This window comes from Balaenoptera physalus (assembly GCF_965194825.1).
Source record: "Balaenoptera physalus genome assembly, chromosome: 14".
In the NCBI taxonomy this organism is placed as follows: domain Eukaryota; kingdom Metazoa; phylum Chordata; class Mammalia; order Artiodactyla; family Balaenopteridae; genus Balaenoptera; species Balaenoptera physalus.
Window position 1 is genome coordinate 10,052,099 of NC_138893.1, and position 12,685 is coordinate 10,064,783.

At 46.2% G+C, this 12,685-nt stretch overlaps 1 protein-coding gene across 2 annotated transcripts in view; it reads left to right on the forward strand.

Annotated features, from left to right (window-relative positions):
* NID1 (nidogen 1) overlaps positions 1-12,240 on the forward strand; it is a 94,256-nt gene extending 82,016 nt beyond the window's left edge. For both annotated transcript variants that reach the window (XM_082423112.1, XM_082423113.1), the window contains exons 15-20: positions 624-750; positions 4,374-4,545; positions 6,405-6,562; positions 9,071-9,194; positions 9,877-9,989; positions 10,977-12,240. In XM_082423112.1, coding sequence (XP_082279238.1) covers positions 624-750; positions 4,374-4,545; positions 6,405-6,562; positions 9,071-9,194; positions 9,877-9,989; positions 10,977-11,098 — 816 coding nt within the window. In that variant the 3' untranslated portion in view covers positions 11,099-12,240. The remainder of the gene's footprint in view (positions 1-623; positions 751-4,373; positions 4,546-6,404; positions 6,563-9,070; positions 9,195-9,876; positions 9,990-10,976) is intronic.
* Positions 12,241-12,685: the final 445 nt, after the last annotated feature.

Below are 12,685 nucleotides of genomic sequence, written 5' to 3' on the forward strand. Positions count from 1 at the left end.
TTTTTTTTTAAACTATTTTTATTTATTTATTTATTTATGGCTGTGTTGGGTCTTCGTTTCTGTGCGAGGGCTTTCTCTAGTTGCGGCAAGCGGGGGCCACTCTTCATCGCGGTGCTCGGGCCTCTCACTATCGCGGCCTCTCTTGTTGTGGAGCACAGGCTCCAGACGCGCAGGCTCAGTAGTTGTGGCTCACGGGCCTAGTCGCTCCGTGGCATGTGGGATCTTCCCAGACCAGGGCTCGAACCCGTATCCCCTGCATTGGCAGGCAGACTCTCAACCACTGCGCCACCAGGGAAGCCCCGACAACAGACTTTTATCTGAAATATATAAAGAAATCCTTCAACTCAATAATTTAATTTTGAAAATGGACAAAAGAGGGACTTCCCTGGCGGTCCGGTGGTTAGGACTCCGCACTTCCACTGCAGGGGGCATGGGTTCGATCCCTGGGCAGGGAACTAAGATCTTGTATGCTGCGTGGCACAGCCAAAAAAAAAAAAAAAAGACAAAGACTTGAAGACAATTCATTTCAAAAGGTATCGAAGTGCCTCTAAGCATGGGAGAGAGTCCCGCCATCATCATTCACTAGTAGGTGGACCACTCTCACCACTGGTCTGCACTTCCAGGATAAAGTCATCATTGGACTGGCCTTCGACTGTGTGGACAAGATTGTTTACTGGACCGACATCAGTCAGCCTTCCATTGGGAGAGCCAGTCTGCACGGTGGAGAGCCAAGCACCATCATCCGACAAGGTGGGCAAGCAAATGTCATTCTTCCTTTTCGGTTTTGCTTCTAGCAGCCCACGTGGCTCTTGGGAGAGAGGGGAGGGGTGCAGTGTATGGTTGCTTACAGGATATGGTAATCTGAGAGGGGCTGGGTTCTCAACCTCAAACATCGCCCTCTCTAGCCTTCTCTGAAGGGTCCTCTGAGGACTTATCACTAAATCATGAACATCTTAGCTGGGATTTGTTGCTAGCCTGAGGAGAATAAAATTAAAACAGGGTAAGTGTCCATGCCTGTCTCTGCAAGCTCCTGTAGCCAGTTTTAAAGAATAATAAAGGCCAAACTCAACCATCCAGTTTGGATATACATTTCACCCTCTGACTGCTGAGCCTAGAACCGATTCTCAGACTGTCTGCCCCAGGGTGGGTGGTCCATCAGGCAATAGGCAGATGAATCGTAAAGATGGGAGGATCACGAGCATATTGGCAGATATTGTCCCTGAGAAGTGAGTCTATTCCCAAGACAGTTTTCCAGTTGAAGGGTTGTCACTTCAACCTGTAACCTCATGGTGGGGTGGGTCTCCTCTCTTCTACCTCACCCCCACTGGACCTTGCTCAGATTGCCAGAAGAGTACAGAAAATCAGGCTGAACTCTTACAGACATTTCTGGTTTTGTTGCATCACTGATGACAAAGCACATGGCACTTTGGCACAGCTTACCCCTCAACATTTAACCTCAATTCCTTAACTTATGGATGCTGATTTAAGCCAAGGACTCTATTATGTTAATGCCTACCTTCAACAAGTCAAGGCTATTTTAGGTGGATATGTTTTATCAAGATTCAAGTCCATTATGACCAAAATCCAAGGGCCTGTAAAAATTCTCCTGTACTGAAAAGGTCAAATATTACACATTACTAAGTCTGTGACTCATCAGCTGACTTGCAGATATTTTCAATCAAAAGACATTGTCATGCCAATGATATTTGCTGGGTAAAATCATCTTGTTTCCTCTGCAAAACACTCAAATCAAAGATACATCCTTAAAATATATGAGCCTCTTTGGTATTTCTTTTTACTTGGGGCCAAGTGTAGATTTTCTAATTTCCAATTTAACACTTCCCTAGAAATTGGTACTCTGGAAGGGTCCCTGTGCCTGCGAAGTAGCCCCTGGGGCATGTTTTTCCTTCCTTGACTCCTTCACAAGAGATGAGGTAGCAGGAATTAAACTGAGGTTGAGTTAAATATGTCTGACTTTGGACATAGACCTCAAATCCTTTTCTGGAATCCAGTATGCTATTTAAATAATGTCTGCTAGTTTTCATGGCTTGCTTTAATGAACAGAAGTTTGAAAATGCCTTTTTGTATCTTATCACTGTTAAAAATGTTGTTGCTATTGTCTGTGATTTGACTTCAAAACCCAGTGGAAGGGGGGAGTAGGTCATCGTTTGCTATTTCCTGTTGCTTTTGGAACTGATAATCATCCAAGAAAGCTATAAGCACAGTAAGAAACATTCCAGACAAAAGCCCACTGTGAAAACACAGAATTAAATCAGAATGTGATCTTTGTAGAAGATCCCTAGGGATACATTTTTTTTTTAATTTCAAAAAGAGAGAAAGAAACTTCCACTTACATCTTCATCATGGTATGTGTTGGTACATTCCTAGTGAGTGAAAATGGCAGTGTGTATCTTTTCTTTTTCTTTTCTTCCTAATTTCGTAACGTCTGAATCCTGGGCTTCTCTGTCTTTCCTTGAGTTAAAGTCCTAGCCAAATATCTTTGATAAGTATCGTCATCTGTTTCCTTTCAACATAATCAGTGTGGAATATATTGCCCTGACATCTTCCCATCTTGCCCTGACTCACAGCAAAGGATGAGGTTTTCCAGGCCTTTCCTTTGGCTCCTTATCCCATAAAGAAGTATTTTCCTGGTTGGGGAAGGAGGTATGGTTGCTCTTGGGTTTGACGTCAAGAGCAGGGCTGTTTATAAAGAGACAACATGACATGGAGTTCCTTCCTGGAACTTGTAAAGAGACACTCATTGAACAGCCTTCCCTGGTCCCACTGTTCTGTGTGTGTCTGAATAGCTCATTCCTCTCAGACAGGATGTACTCATTCCAAATATACCCCAGAATGATTTCTTCTGATATTGTCTGAAAGTTGAAAGGGGCCTTTGGAGTTCAGTCTCACCATCCCTTTGCCTCTAGGGACATGGAAAATATTTTAATACTTTATAAATCTTTACTTTTGGTTAGAACAATAAAGAACTTGTTTAAAATTAGAAACTGCTGTTTTTAATTCTTAATAAACTTCCTCTGGTGGGGGTCGTTTGAGGGGGCTTAGACATTGCCGGCATTCACAATCATGATTGTATTAGGGGTCTAGTGAAAGCCGATATGGAGGGGGCTGAAGGTCGGGATTGCTTCTCTATTGATGAAAGAACACAGTGCTGCACCTGCCACAACTAAGGAGCCAGCGAGCCGCAACTAAGGAGCCCGCCTGCCACAAATAGGACCCGATGCAACCAAATAAAGAAAGAAAGAAAGAAAGAAGAGAAAAAAAACAGTGCTGGGATGGTTTCCTTGTACCAGGCCCCTGGGGCAGGGTAGCTCCATCCTCGGCTCTCCCCCTTCCTGTTTCCACTTCCAGCTGTACTAATGACCTTCGATTCTATAATCAGCAGAGGGGAAAGCATCCCAGATGACACCAGTAAAACCCTGGTGGGGTTTTAGCTTTTAGCTTGATTGTATTTCTAGTCAGGAAACCATTGCAATCTTGAACTCCTGATTAGGTTAGGTGGGTGCTGAAGGTTCCCATTGCAGTCAGCTTATGCTGTGGCAACCCCTGGCTTGGAAATCAGTTGCTTATAGCCTAGTAAGGACTTCTGGGTGCTATTCACAATTCCTGACACCCCTTCTTTGTAATCCTAATACTTGTATAAAAGTAATAACAGCTGTGATTTCTTGCATATATTAGTTCTCTGAAATGACCTTTTTTCCCCATTGATGAATAAGGTAAATCTGTCCTGTTCCCATCTTCAGATCTTCCTGTGCCTCCCCTTTGCATAAGGGATAAGCGCTAAGCTCATTAACACGGGCGTCCTAACTTCATCTCTGGCCACCCTCCACCCTCGGGGTCTCCAGCCACGCAAAATGACATACGGTTTACTTCAGGCCATGTCTTTTCTTCCTTTAGACCTATGTGCTGGTCCCACTACCTGGAAAACCTTTATCCAGGATCTTTGCCTGACAAAGTCCTGTTGTTTCTGCAGGAGCCAGCTTTAGGAGGTGTTATCTCCCCCAGGAATCCGTCCCTGGTCTCCCCAGGTTGAGTCCAGTGTCCCTCCTTCATGTTCCCACAGAACCTGGAACTCAGTCTGAACTGTGATTGGCTGTGGGCTTCTTGAAGGCAGGGCCACAGCTTCAGCATCTTTATGGGCCTGGCTCCCAATGTGGATGTCCATCGAGGGAATGAGTAGCATTTTTCAATTTGTCTCTAAGTGTTACTTATCTTAAACAACAAGCATTTAACACTCTCATTTGTTTTTTCAAAGTGCAAGGATTGGATGCCAGGTGAAATAGCACTGAGTAATCAGAAAAACCTCATCTTACTTGCTTTAAAAAAAATCAGGAGTGTTTGATGTTTGCTTCTAGATCTTGGAAGCCCAGAAGGCATTGCTCTTGACCATCTGGGCCGCAACATCTTCTGGACGGATTCTCACCTGGATCGGATAGAAGTTGCAAAGCTGGATGGGACCCAGCGCCGGGTGCTGTTTGAGACTGATTTGGTGAATCCCAGAGGCATCGTAACGGATTCCGTGAGAGGGTATCTTTGCGTAAATCTGTGTGTGCGTCTCTTCTATTTGCATCTGCCCTTTTGGATTTTCTCAAATGTTAGGCTGTAACTCCAGCATTGCTCTCCTGAAATGAATGAGTTTAGGATGAGTGAGTCTACAGTTGGTGGCTTACAGATATCCATGGTGAAATGGCAGTATGTTTACGTGTGATCATGGACTTGATACCATGTTCCACTTTCCAATCTTTTACCAAGAGCCTTTGTAAGTTGACAGCTCAGAAATTGGGTATTTCCACTTGGGTTGACTGTGAATCAACACCTGACTTGTATCGACCCCAGAAGAGTATCAAGGTAGCATAAATGTCCCCCTGGGGCTCCTTCCTGGGGGCCAACCCAGCATGAACACCTTGGAGTCCCTCCCTATGGGTTTTGTCAGCGTATCAGTGCTTTTTCTCCCTTTCCCTTACTGCAAGCTCTACATCTTACACCCCAGGCCTGTGTCTCCTTGACGCTTTGACTCCTTCCCTTTGAGACCACGTCTCTTGTTCTGTGGCCACTCAGCCACCTCCCTGACAGCAGGTGCCTTGACCACTGCCTCTGCCAGCCTTACTTCTGGGCCTCATCCCCTGGGTCTGCTGTGCCTTCCTGTGTGGTGACAGCATATGGGAATTATTCCCATGTGTTTATGTCAGTTTTGGTGTTCTGGTTTTTTTTAAACAGTTTTACTGAGATATAATATGTAACTTATGTTTAAGGGGAGTGAAATCGTGAGTAACAGAAAGATTCAAGCGAAGAGCCAAATCCAAGGGTCTTTTCAAAGGAAAGTATGTCTTGACGCCTGCAGATCCTTTTTAGCCATTCTGTGTCTCAGTGTCTGCTAATGTCTTCACCATGGGTTCTTTTTAAGTGTTTTTTTTTTCCTTAATTGAACTTATTTTTTACATTTTAATTTTTTTTGGCCACACCTTGCAGCTTGCAGGATCTTAGTTCCCCGACCAGGGGTGGAACCCAGGCCCTCAGCAGTGAAGGCGTGGAGTCATAACCCCTGGACCGCCAAGGAATTCCCCTCTTTTAAAGTGTTTTTTGTTGCTGTTGTTGTTATTCTTTTAACTTTTTATTTTATATTAGAGTCGAGTTGATTTATAGTGTTGTGTCAGTTTCAGGTGTACAGCAAAGTGATTCAGTTATACATATACATGTATCTATTCTTCTTCAAATTCTTTTCCCATTTAGGTTGTTAGATAGTACTGAACAGAGTTCCCTGTGCCATATAGTAGGTCTTGTTGGTTATCCATTGTTTTTTAATTAATTAATTAATTAATTAATTTTTTGGCCGCGTTGCGTTTTCATTGTTGCACACAGGCTTTCTCTAGTTGTGTCAAGCGGGGGCTATTCTTTGTTGTGGTGCGTGGGCTTCTCATTGCAGTGGCTTCTCTTGTTGCAGAGCATGGGCTCTAGGCACCCAGGCTTCAGTAGTTGTGGCATGCAGGCTCAGGAGTTGTGGCGCATGGGCTCTAGAGCACAGGCTCAATAGTTGTGGCTCACGGGCACTAGAGCACAGGCTCAGTAGTTGTGGCTCATGGGCTCTAGAGTGCAGGCTCAGTAGTTGTGGCGCACGGGCTTAGTTGCTCTGCGGCATGTGGGATCCTCCAGGACCAGGGCTCAAACCCATGTCCCCTGCATTGACAGGCGGATTCTCAACCAGTGCACCACGAGTAGTGTGTACATGTCAATCCCAAACTCCCTAACTATCCCTCCCCCCAACCCTTCCCCTCTGGTAACCATAAGTTAATTCTCCAACTCTGTGAGTCTTAAGTGTTTTCTAAGTGAACTTTTTCTCATGCATCTTCATATTTTTCTTCCTCTTTCTCCTCCTTTTCCTCCTCCAGGAATCTTTATTGGACAGACTGGAACAGAGACAGCCCCAAAATCGAAACTTCCTACATGGATGGCACAAACCGGAGGGTCCTTGTGCAGGATGACCTGGGTTTGCCCAACGGGCTGACCTTTGATGCCTACTCATCTCAACTCTGCTGGGTGGATGCAGGTGATGGAAAGCCCCAGGCCTGGCTCCTGGGGTTGGAACAGTGCTGTGTTTTTTACCAATTATTGTTACCCCCTGTACTATCAAGATTATCTGTTATGGGGAAGAGAGCATAAGATAACTGCTTTTTTCCTGCACAAACAATAGCTGCATATCTTTGCTCTGAAATTTATTGTTTCTCTAGGCTTGACACAGTCTAGGGAGAGGTCTTAATCTTCCAGGTCAGGGGTCAGCAAACTACAGCCTTGCGCCAAATCCAACCTCCTTGGTATAACCCAGGAGCTATAAACGGTTTTCACATTTTTTAAAAAATTAATTAATTTATTTGTTTTTATTTTTGGCTGTGTTGGGTCTTCGTTGCTGCGCACAGGTTTTCTCTAGTTGCAGCGAGCAGGGGCTACTCTTCGCTGCGGTGCGTGGGCTTCTCATTGCGGCGGCTTCTCTTGTTGCAGAGCATGGGCTGTAGGCGCGCAGGCTTTGGTAGTTGTGGCTTCAGTAGTTGTGGCTTATGGGCTCTAGAGCGCACGATCAGTAGTTTTGGTACACAGGCTTAGTTGCTCCGCGGCATGTGGGATCTTCCCGGACCCTGCAGGGCTCGAACCTGTGCCCCCTGCATTGGCAGCCAGATTCTTAACCATGGCACCACCAGGGAAGCCCCAGTTTTCACATTTTTAAATGTTACATTTTAAAAGGTTATATACAGCACGTGGAAAGGAGGGCCTCTGGAGTGGGGAGTTCTGGAGTTTGGAGAGAGAAAAATGTAGCTGGAGCTTCAGCTTCCTATTTGCCACCAACAAAATTATCAGTATCTTCCATCAATCATGTGCTATCGATCCCTCCCTCTCTCCTACTCATTTCCCTCAAGCATTTTAAGAAGCCCCAGTGAAGAGCCTTAAAGAAGCAGCCCAGGATCATGCATTCTCTTTGCCGCTTGGAAAACAGGGAAGCCTCCATGGCAAGTTCCCACCTCACATAGGAAGAGAAGGGCCACATAAAGGGAAAAGAACTTTCAAAGATATAAAGAAGGTGTCTCATTCCTCCACATCCAATAGTACTTGTGTACAATGCTTTAAAAGATGGAAGCAAAGTTTGATGGGCCTGCCTGCAGTTACCAATGCCATCGTGTGCTCTGGACTCTACCCATTTTTACTGAGTGTATAATCTACATAGTCATTTCTAACTGAGTACTACACCATAATACGATTTCACCGAGGCCTCCAAAACACTGTGTATTTTAATTTGCATTTTCATAAGACTATTTGGGCAAGCTCAAGTGGTAATGCAAAATTTCTTATTATAGGATACTTCAGAGTTTCAGATTTAAGACAATGACAACTTAATTCAGTTGGCATTAGAGCTATCTAAAATTTTTTTTAATCCATAGACTTTTTTTGCAAACAAACTAGTTGGCTCAAATGTATTAGTCTCACACTCCTGCTGAGGCTCGTTTTATATTTCACATGCAAGAATCTGAACATCTCAGAAATGTCAGTACAAATCACACATTCGGCCTAGTCATATTCATTTTCAGTACAGTCAAGTCTTCTCCCAAAGACCAAATAATTTGATACAAATACTCCACCTTTCAGATTGGGGACAAACTAAACCTTGGCATTTTCAGTAAAATATTTGTTTACATTAATAAAATAGATTGATACTGTAAAATAAATAAATAAAAGGTTATATAAATGCTTATATAATGTCCTGGATTTTGCCTCTTGGCTCACAAAACCTAAACTAGTTACTAACTGGCCCTTTAAGAAAAAGTTTGCTGACCCCCAGAGCCTGTCCTCATCCTGATACCTATTAAGCAAGTCACAGCTTAACATTCTTGTAGCTCCCGCTTGTCCCCAAGGGCTTAGGCAGGACTTGAGGCCAAGGAAGATAAAGTAATGCAGCCCTGATGTGTGCTCCTGCCCGGGCGGATTTGGGGTGTCCCTCGGGCGAGGGATGTGGGCAGGATGCTCGGTCGGGGAGGAATGACAGTCATCCATCAAGTCTCCCTTGTGTTCCTGCTTTGTTCTAGACACTGTCAGGTGCCACAGGGGATGCAGGGAGTAAAGCGTGCACAGTTAAGTGAAAGCCCAAGCCTTAAGTTGGTCATGATGCGGGTATTGACGCGAGGCTGTGCAGCTTGGCGATTCTAAGGGCTCTGAATGCAGGGAGGGGAGGTTTGGAGAGGCTTCAAGGAGGAGGGACTTGAGCAGGAGCTGGAAGACGGCATCGTTCCTAAGTCCCCGGGAATTGGTGAGACAGGATGCTCTTCTTCTGCTCCAGCTTCTGTCTCCCCATCCGAACCGGCTATGGGTACTGGATGGAGGGGGTGTTGACCAATGAGGGGCCAGGGAGGATGAACAGACAACTTTGCTGTTTAGAAGAGCAAGTCTTGTGTTCTCTAGGATATGAGCCTGTAACGCTCACCCTCACCCTTGCCCTCATTACTCTCGTTTTTGGACACAAAGGGGCCATTTCTTATATGAACAATGGACGACTTGTGTTTGCCCCACACAGGCACCCATCAGGCCGAATGCCTGAAGCCCGATCAGCCCAGCAGACGCAAGGTTCTTGAAGGGCTCCAGTATCCTTTCGCCGTTACAAGCTTCGGGAAGAATCTGTATTACACAGACTGGAAGACGTACGTCAGCAGCTGGAGCACGGGGGGCGGGGGGCCTGCCCTGCCGCCCTCTCTGGAGGCCACGCCCTTCCCAAGTGGCCTCTTGGCTTGACCTTCCCGCGTCCAGAAGTGCCCCCTCTGCCTCGCCCTCTGGTTGTCAGAGAGGAGGGCGAGGAATGGGAGGCAGGGCCTCTAGGGGAGCAGGGGATGCCATGTATCATCTCGATGCTCCTTGATGGGCAGCTTCAAGTGCAGACTTGGACTTCCTGAGCATGTCTGTTCTCTCCCCAGGAGCCGACCTCGGTCACTTGGCTGGTGGGCTCCATGCCCCTATTTTATTTTAATTCTTAAACTGCAGTATTCCCAAAGCCCCTTCTTGACCAGCTCTTCCTGCAGGAAGGTGGGGTTAAACCAAGCAAGCAGATGTGGCAAGGGCATCTGTATAGAAAGCCGATTTCCCAGCTTGGAATTTAGAGCTGGAGGGAAGAGCTAGCTGACCTTTGTCCATTTTTTTTTTTTTAAGAAGCCAGAGAACTGCACGCTTGTCTCATCCCAGGAAGAGGGAGGGATGGCTAGGAAGCAAGGCCAGTGAATCTGTTTATGGCCTCCAAATTATCCCCCAAACAACAAAAGAGGCTGCCCCCTAGAGAAAAGTTCAAGACATTAGATGTATTTTAACCTCCCGTCCTTTGGTGCTCTGTAGGAATTCCGTGGTCGCTGTGGATCTTGCTATTTCCAAAGAGACGGATTCCTTCCATCCCCACAAACAGACCCGGCTGTATGGCATCACCACCGCCCTGTCTCAGTGTCCCGAAGGTAACTCACCTGTGCTCTAACTGGTCAGGGGGCTGGGGGCACTCTGGGGCTCAGAGCCCACACTCTGGCTGCTACCAGAGTATCACATGGCAGGTGAGACACAGTCCCTTCCGTCGAGGGTCTTCATTATTGAGTAGGTGAGCCAAGATGAATCAATAGAAAATGTTAAGGAATGAAGTGGATAGAGGTATAAGGGTGAGGAAAAGTATCAACTCTTGGGCTGGGTCTAAAAGTATGCGGTCTTCAGGTTCCAAGGAGGAACATCAGTGTTAGGATCTCTGCTGCCTTAAAATCCATCCATTTGGCCTGACAGCAAGAACAATAATTCGTAATAATAATAATTGCCAGGCAAACATGGATGTGGTACTTACTGTGAGCTAGGTACATCACATATATTACATCACTTAGCATACTAAGTGCTTTGTATCCACTAATTCACTTAATCCTTGTAGCAACCCTACGAGGTAGGTACTATTATTATGCTCACCTTATAAATAAGGAAACTGAAGCCACTTGCCCAGAGTCACACGGTCACTTATGGTGCTCACGATGGCAGAACCGGGGATGAGCTATGCAGCCTGGCTTGAGTCTGTGCTAGGTTGCCTCTCCAAATTCTCTCCCCTAACCCAGCCTCCTTCCTGGCTTCCCTCCTGTCCCCCAGTCAAGTGGCCAAGCTAGGTAAAGAGTACATTGTGCTTTAAAATTCCAACTCCATGTTCTGATCAGAGCTGGAAAACCCTCCCTGAGATCTGTTTAATAGCTTCAATGGTAAATCTGCATAGCCCCCAGATCAGGAATCAAGGTTTTTGCACATCTGGCAAATCCTTAATGATGAGGAAACAGCCGATAGATAAGCTGAGCTGAGTGCCCTGTGCAGCCTTCCCTGTTCCCCAGGAGCCCCCATAAGCTTGGCCTCCCAGAGACCAAAAAGGGGTCTAGTATGGAGGCCACTCTCTTAGCTGTTGAGCTGACTTCTGCCTTTTCCAGGTCACAACTACTGCTCAGTGAACAATGGTGGCTGCACCCACCTCTGCTTGGCCACCCCAGGAAGCAGGACCTGCCGTTGCCCTGACAATACCCTGGGCGTTGACTGTATCGAGCGGAAATGAAGACAAGAGTGCCTCGTTCCCTCTCTAAAGTATTTCACAGCAACACCCTACTTGAAAGGGTCCAGACTGAAAACTGTCTGACCTGGTGGCTAAGTGGCCACCAGGTCCAGGGCCAACCCAGCCTGAGCCCCAACAGCATTGCCCTCACTGTTCCCCAAAACATATGCCCTGCAATTCTGGAATGGGAAAGCCTCTACTCCTACACAAAGACAGAAAACCTCTCTGACCCCAACCCTCAGACAAGCTTATACAGCCCTGAGTGAGGATTATATGCCCCATCCTGGTGCTGGAAACTTTCCCCAACCTTAACACCCCAGTGGTGAGCAGAACCTCCCCAGGCCTGAGCTGCCCCTTCTCTGTGGCCTTACGAGCTCAGCCTCACTCTGAGATACCCATCATCCCGTCAGCTGCTGAACACACCAGCCAGGATTGTCTAGGCAAGGCTGTGAGCAAAGGAGGGAGTTAGCCCTCCCACACTTTCATCTTGGTGCTCTGATTTCCCTCTTTGTACTCCTGGCTTTTAACCCCTGAGTTCTGTACCACCTGCATCCTGCCCAAGGCCCACATTATAGAGAGCAAGCCCTGCTTTTTGGTCAAAACCCACCCTGTCTGAAGGATACATGGGTATTTGGTGGATGATACTGAGCAGCCTCTCCCAGATAAGTTATTGGCATTTCAGCAGTAGTCTTTGGTACTCAAAGGCTCAAATCAAAGGAGTGTCCAGTAGTAGGAATTTCAATGTGTAGAGTCAGATGTTTGAGGATGGGGATTCTATTGATGTGCCTTAAATTATACCAAAGATTACCAGAGCACTTGGATCCTAGCATCTGGTCTCTGGGGCGGCACAGCCCCACTGCTGGCACCTGTGTCCAGCCTCCTAATGGAGACCCATCTGAGACACAGGATGGGGCTGGTACCAGTGATGACACCCCCTATAGTCCCTCACCTCTGGCCTCCACCCATGAGATCCAATCTACAATCAACCCTAAGCTTTCTTCTCCTTTGTTTCTCCCTCTATCCATGGCCCTTGCTGGCTGTATTCTCATGCAAAATCACAATCCAGGAGGGCCAAACTGAATATTTATACTAGTGATCCAGACCGTTTATTGCTCATTGGTGTAATTAAAAGGACCATTGCCACATTTCATGTGTATGTTTCTACAGTTTGTTTAGAAAACCTCTCCTGACTATATATAGCTAGTGGGTTTTTTTGTTTGTTTGCTTGTTTTTTTTTTTTTGTCAACTGCTTCCCAGAGTCCTAAAATGATAGAAATTTTGGATTGAAAGCTGAGAATAAAGAATTGGAGTCAGTAAAGATCGGGGTAAGGGAGTAGAGAAGACTCAGAAGTATCTCAAAGAGATTGACCAAGAGCAGGAATGGAAAGCCCAAGAGAAAGGGTGGAGGAGGGGATTTAACAATAGCAATGAGAAAAACTCTTAAATAACGCCAAAGAAAAAAATGGTATGTTCCTTGCCAGAGAACGCTTATACACTTGACATGGAAGAATATGCCTGTTTTTCTCCTTAAGGAAGAGACCCCTCTTCTTATCTGCAAACCTCAGGACACTCAGCCCCTCCCACCCCCTT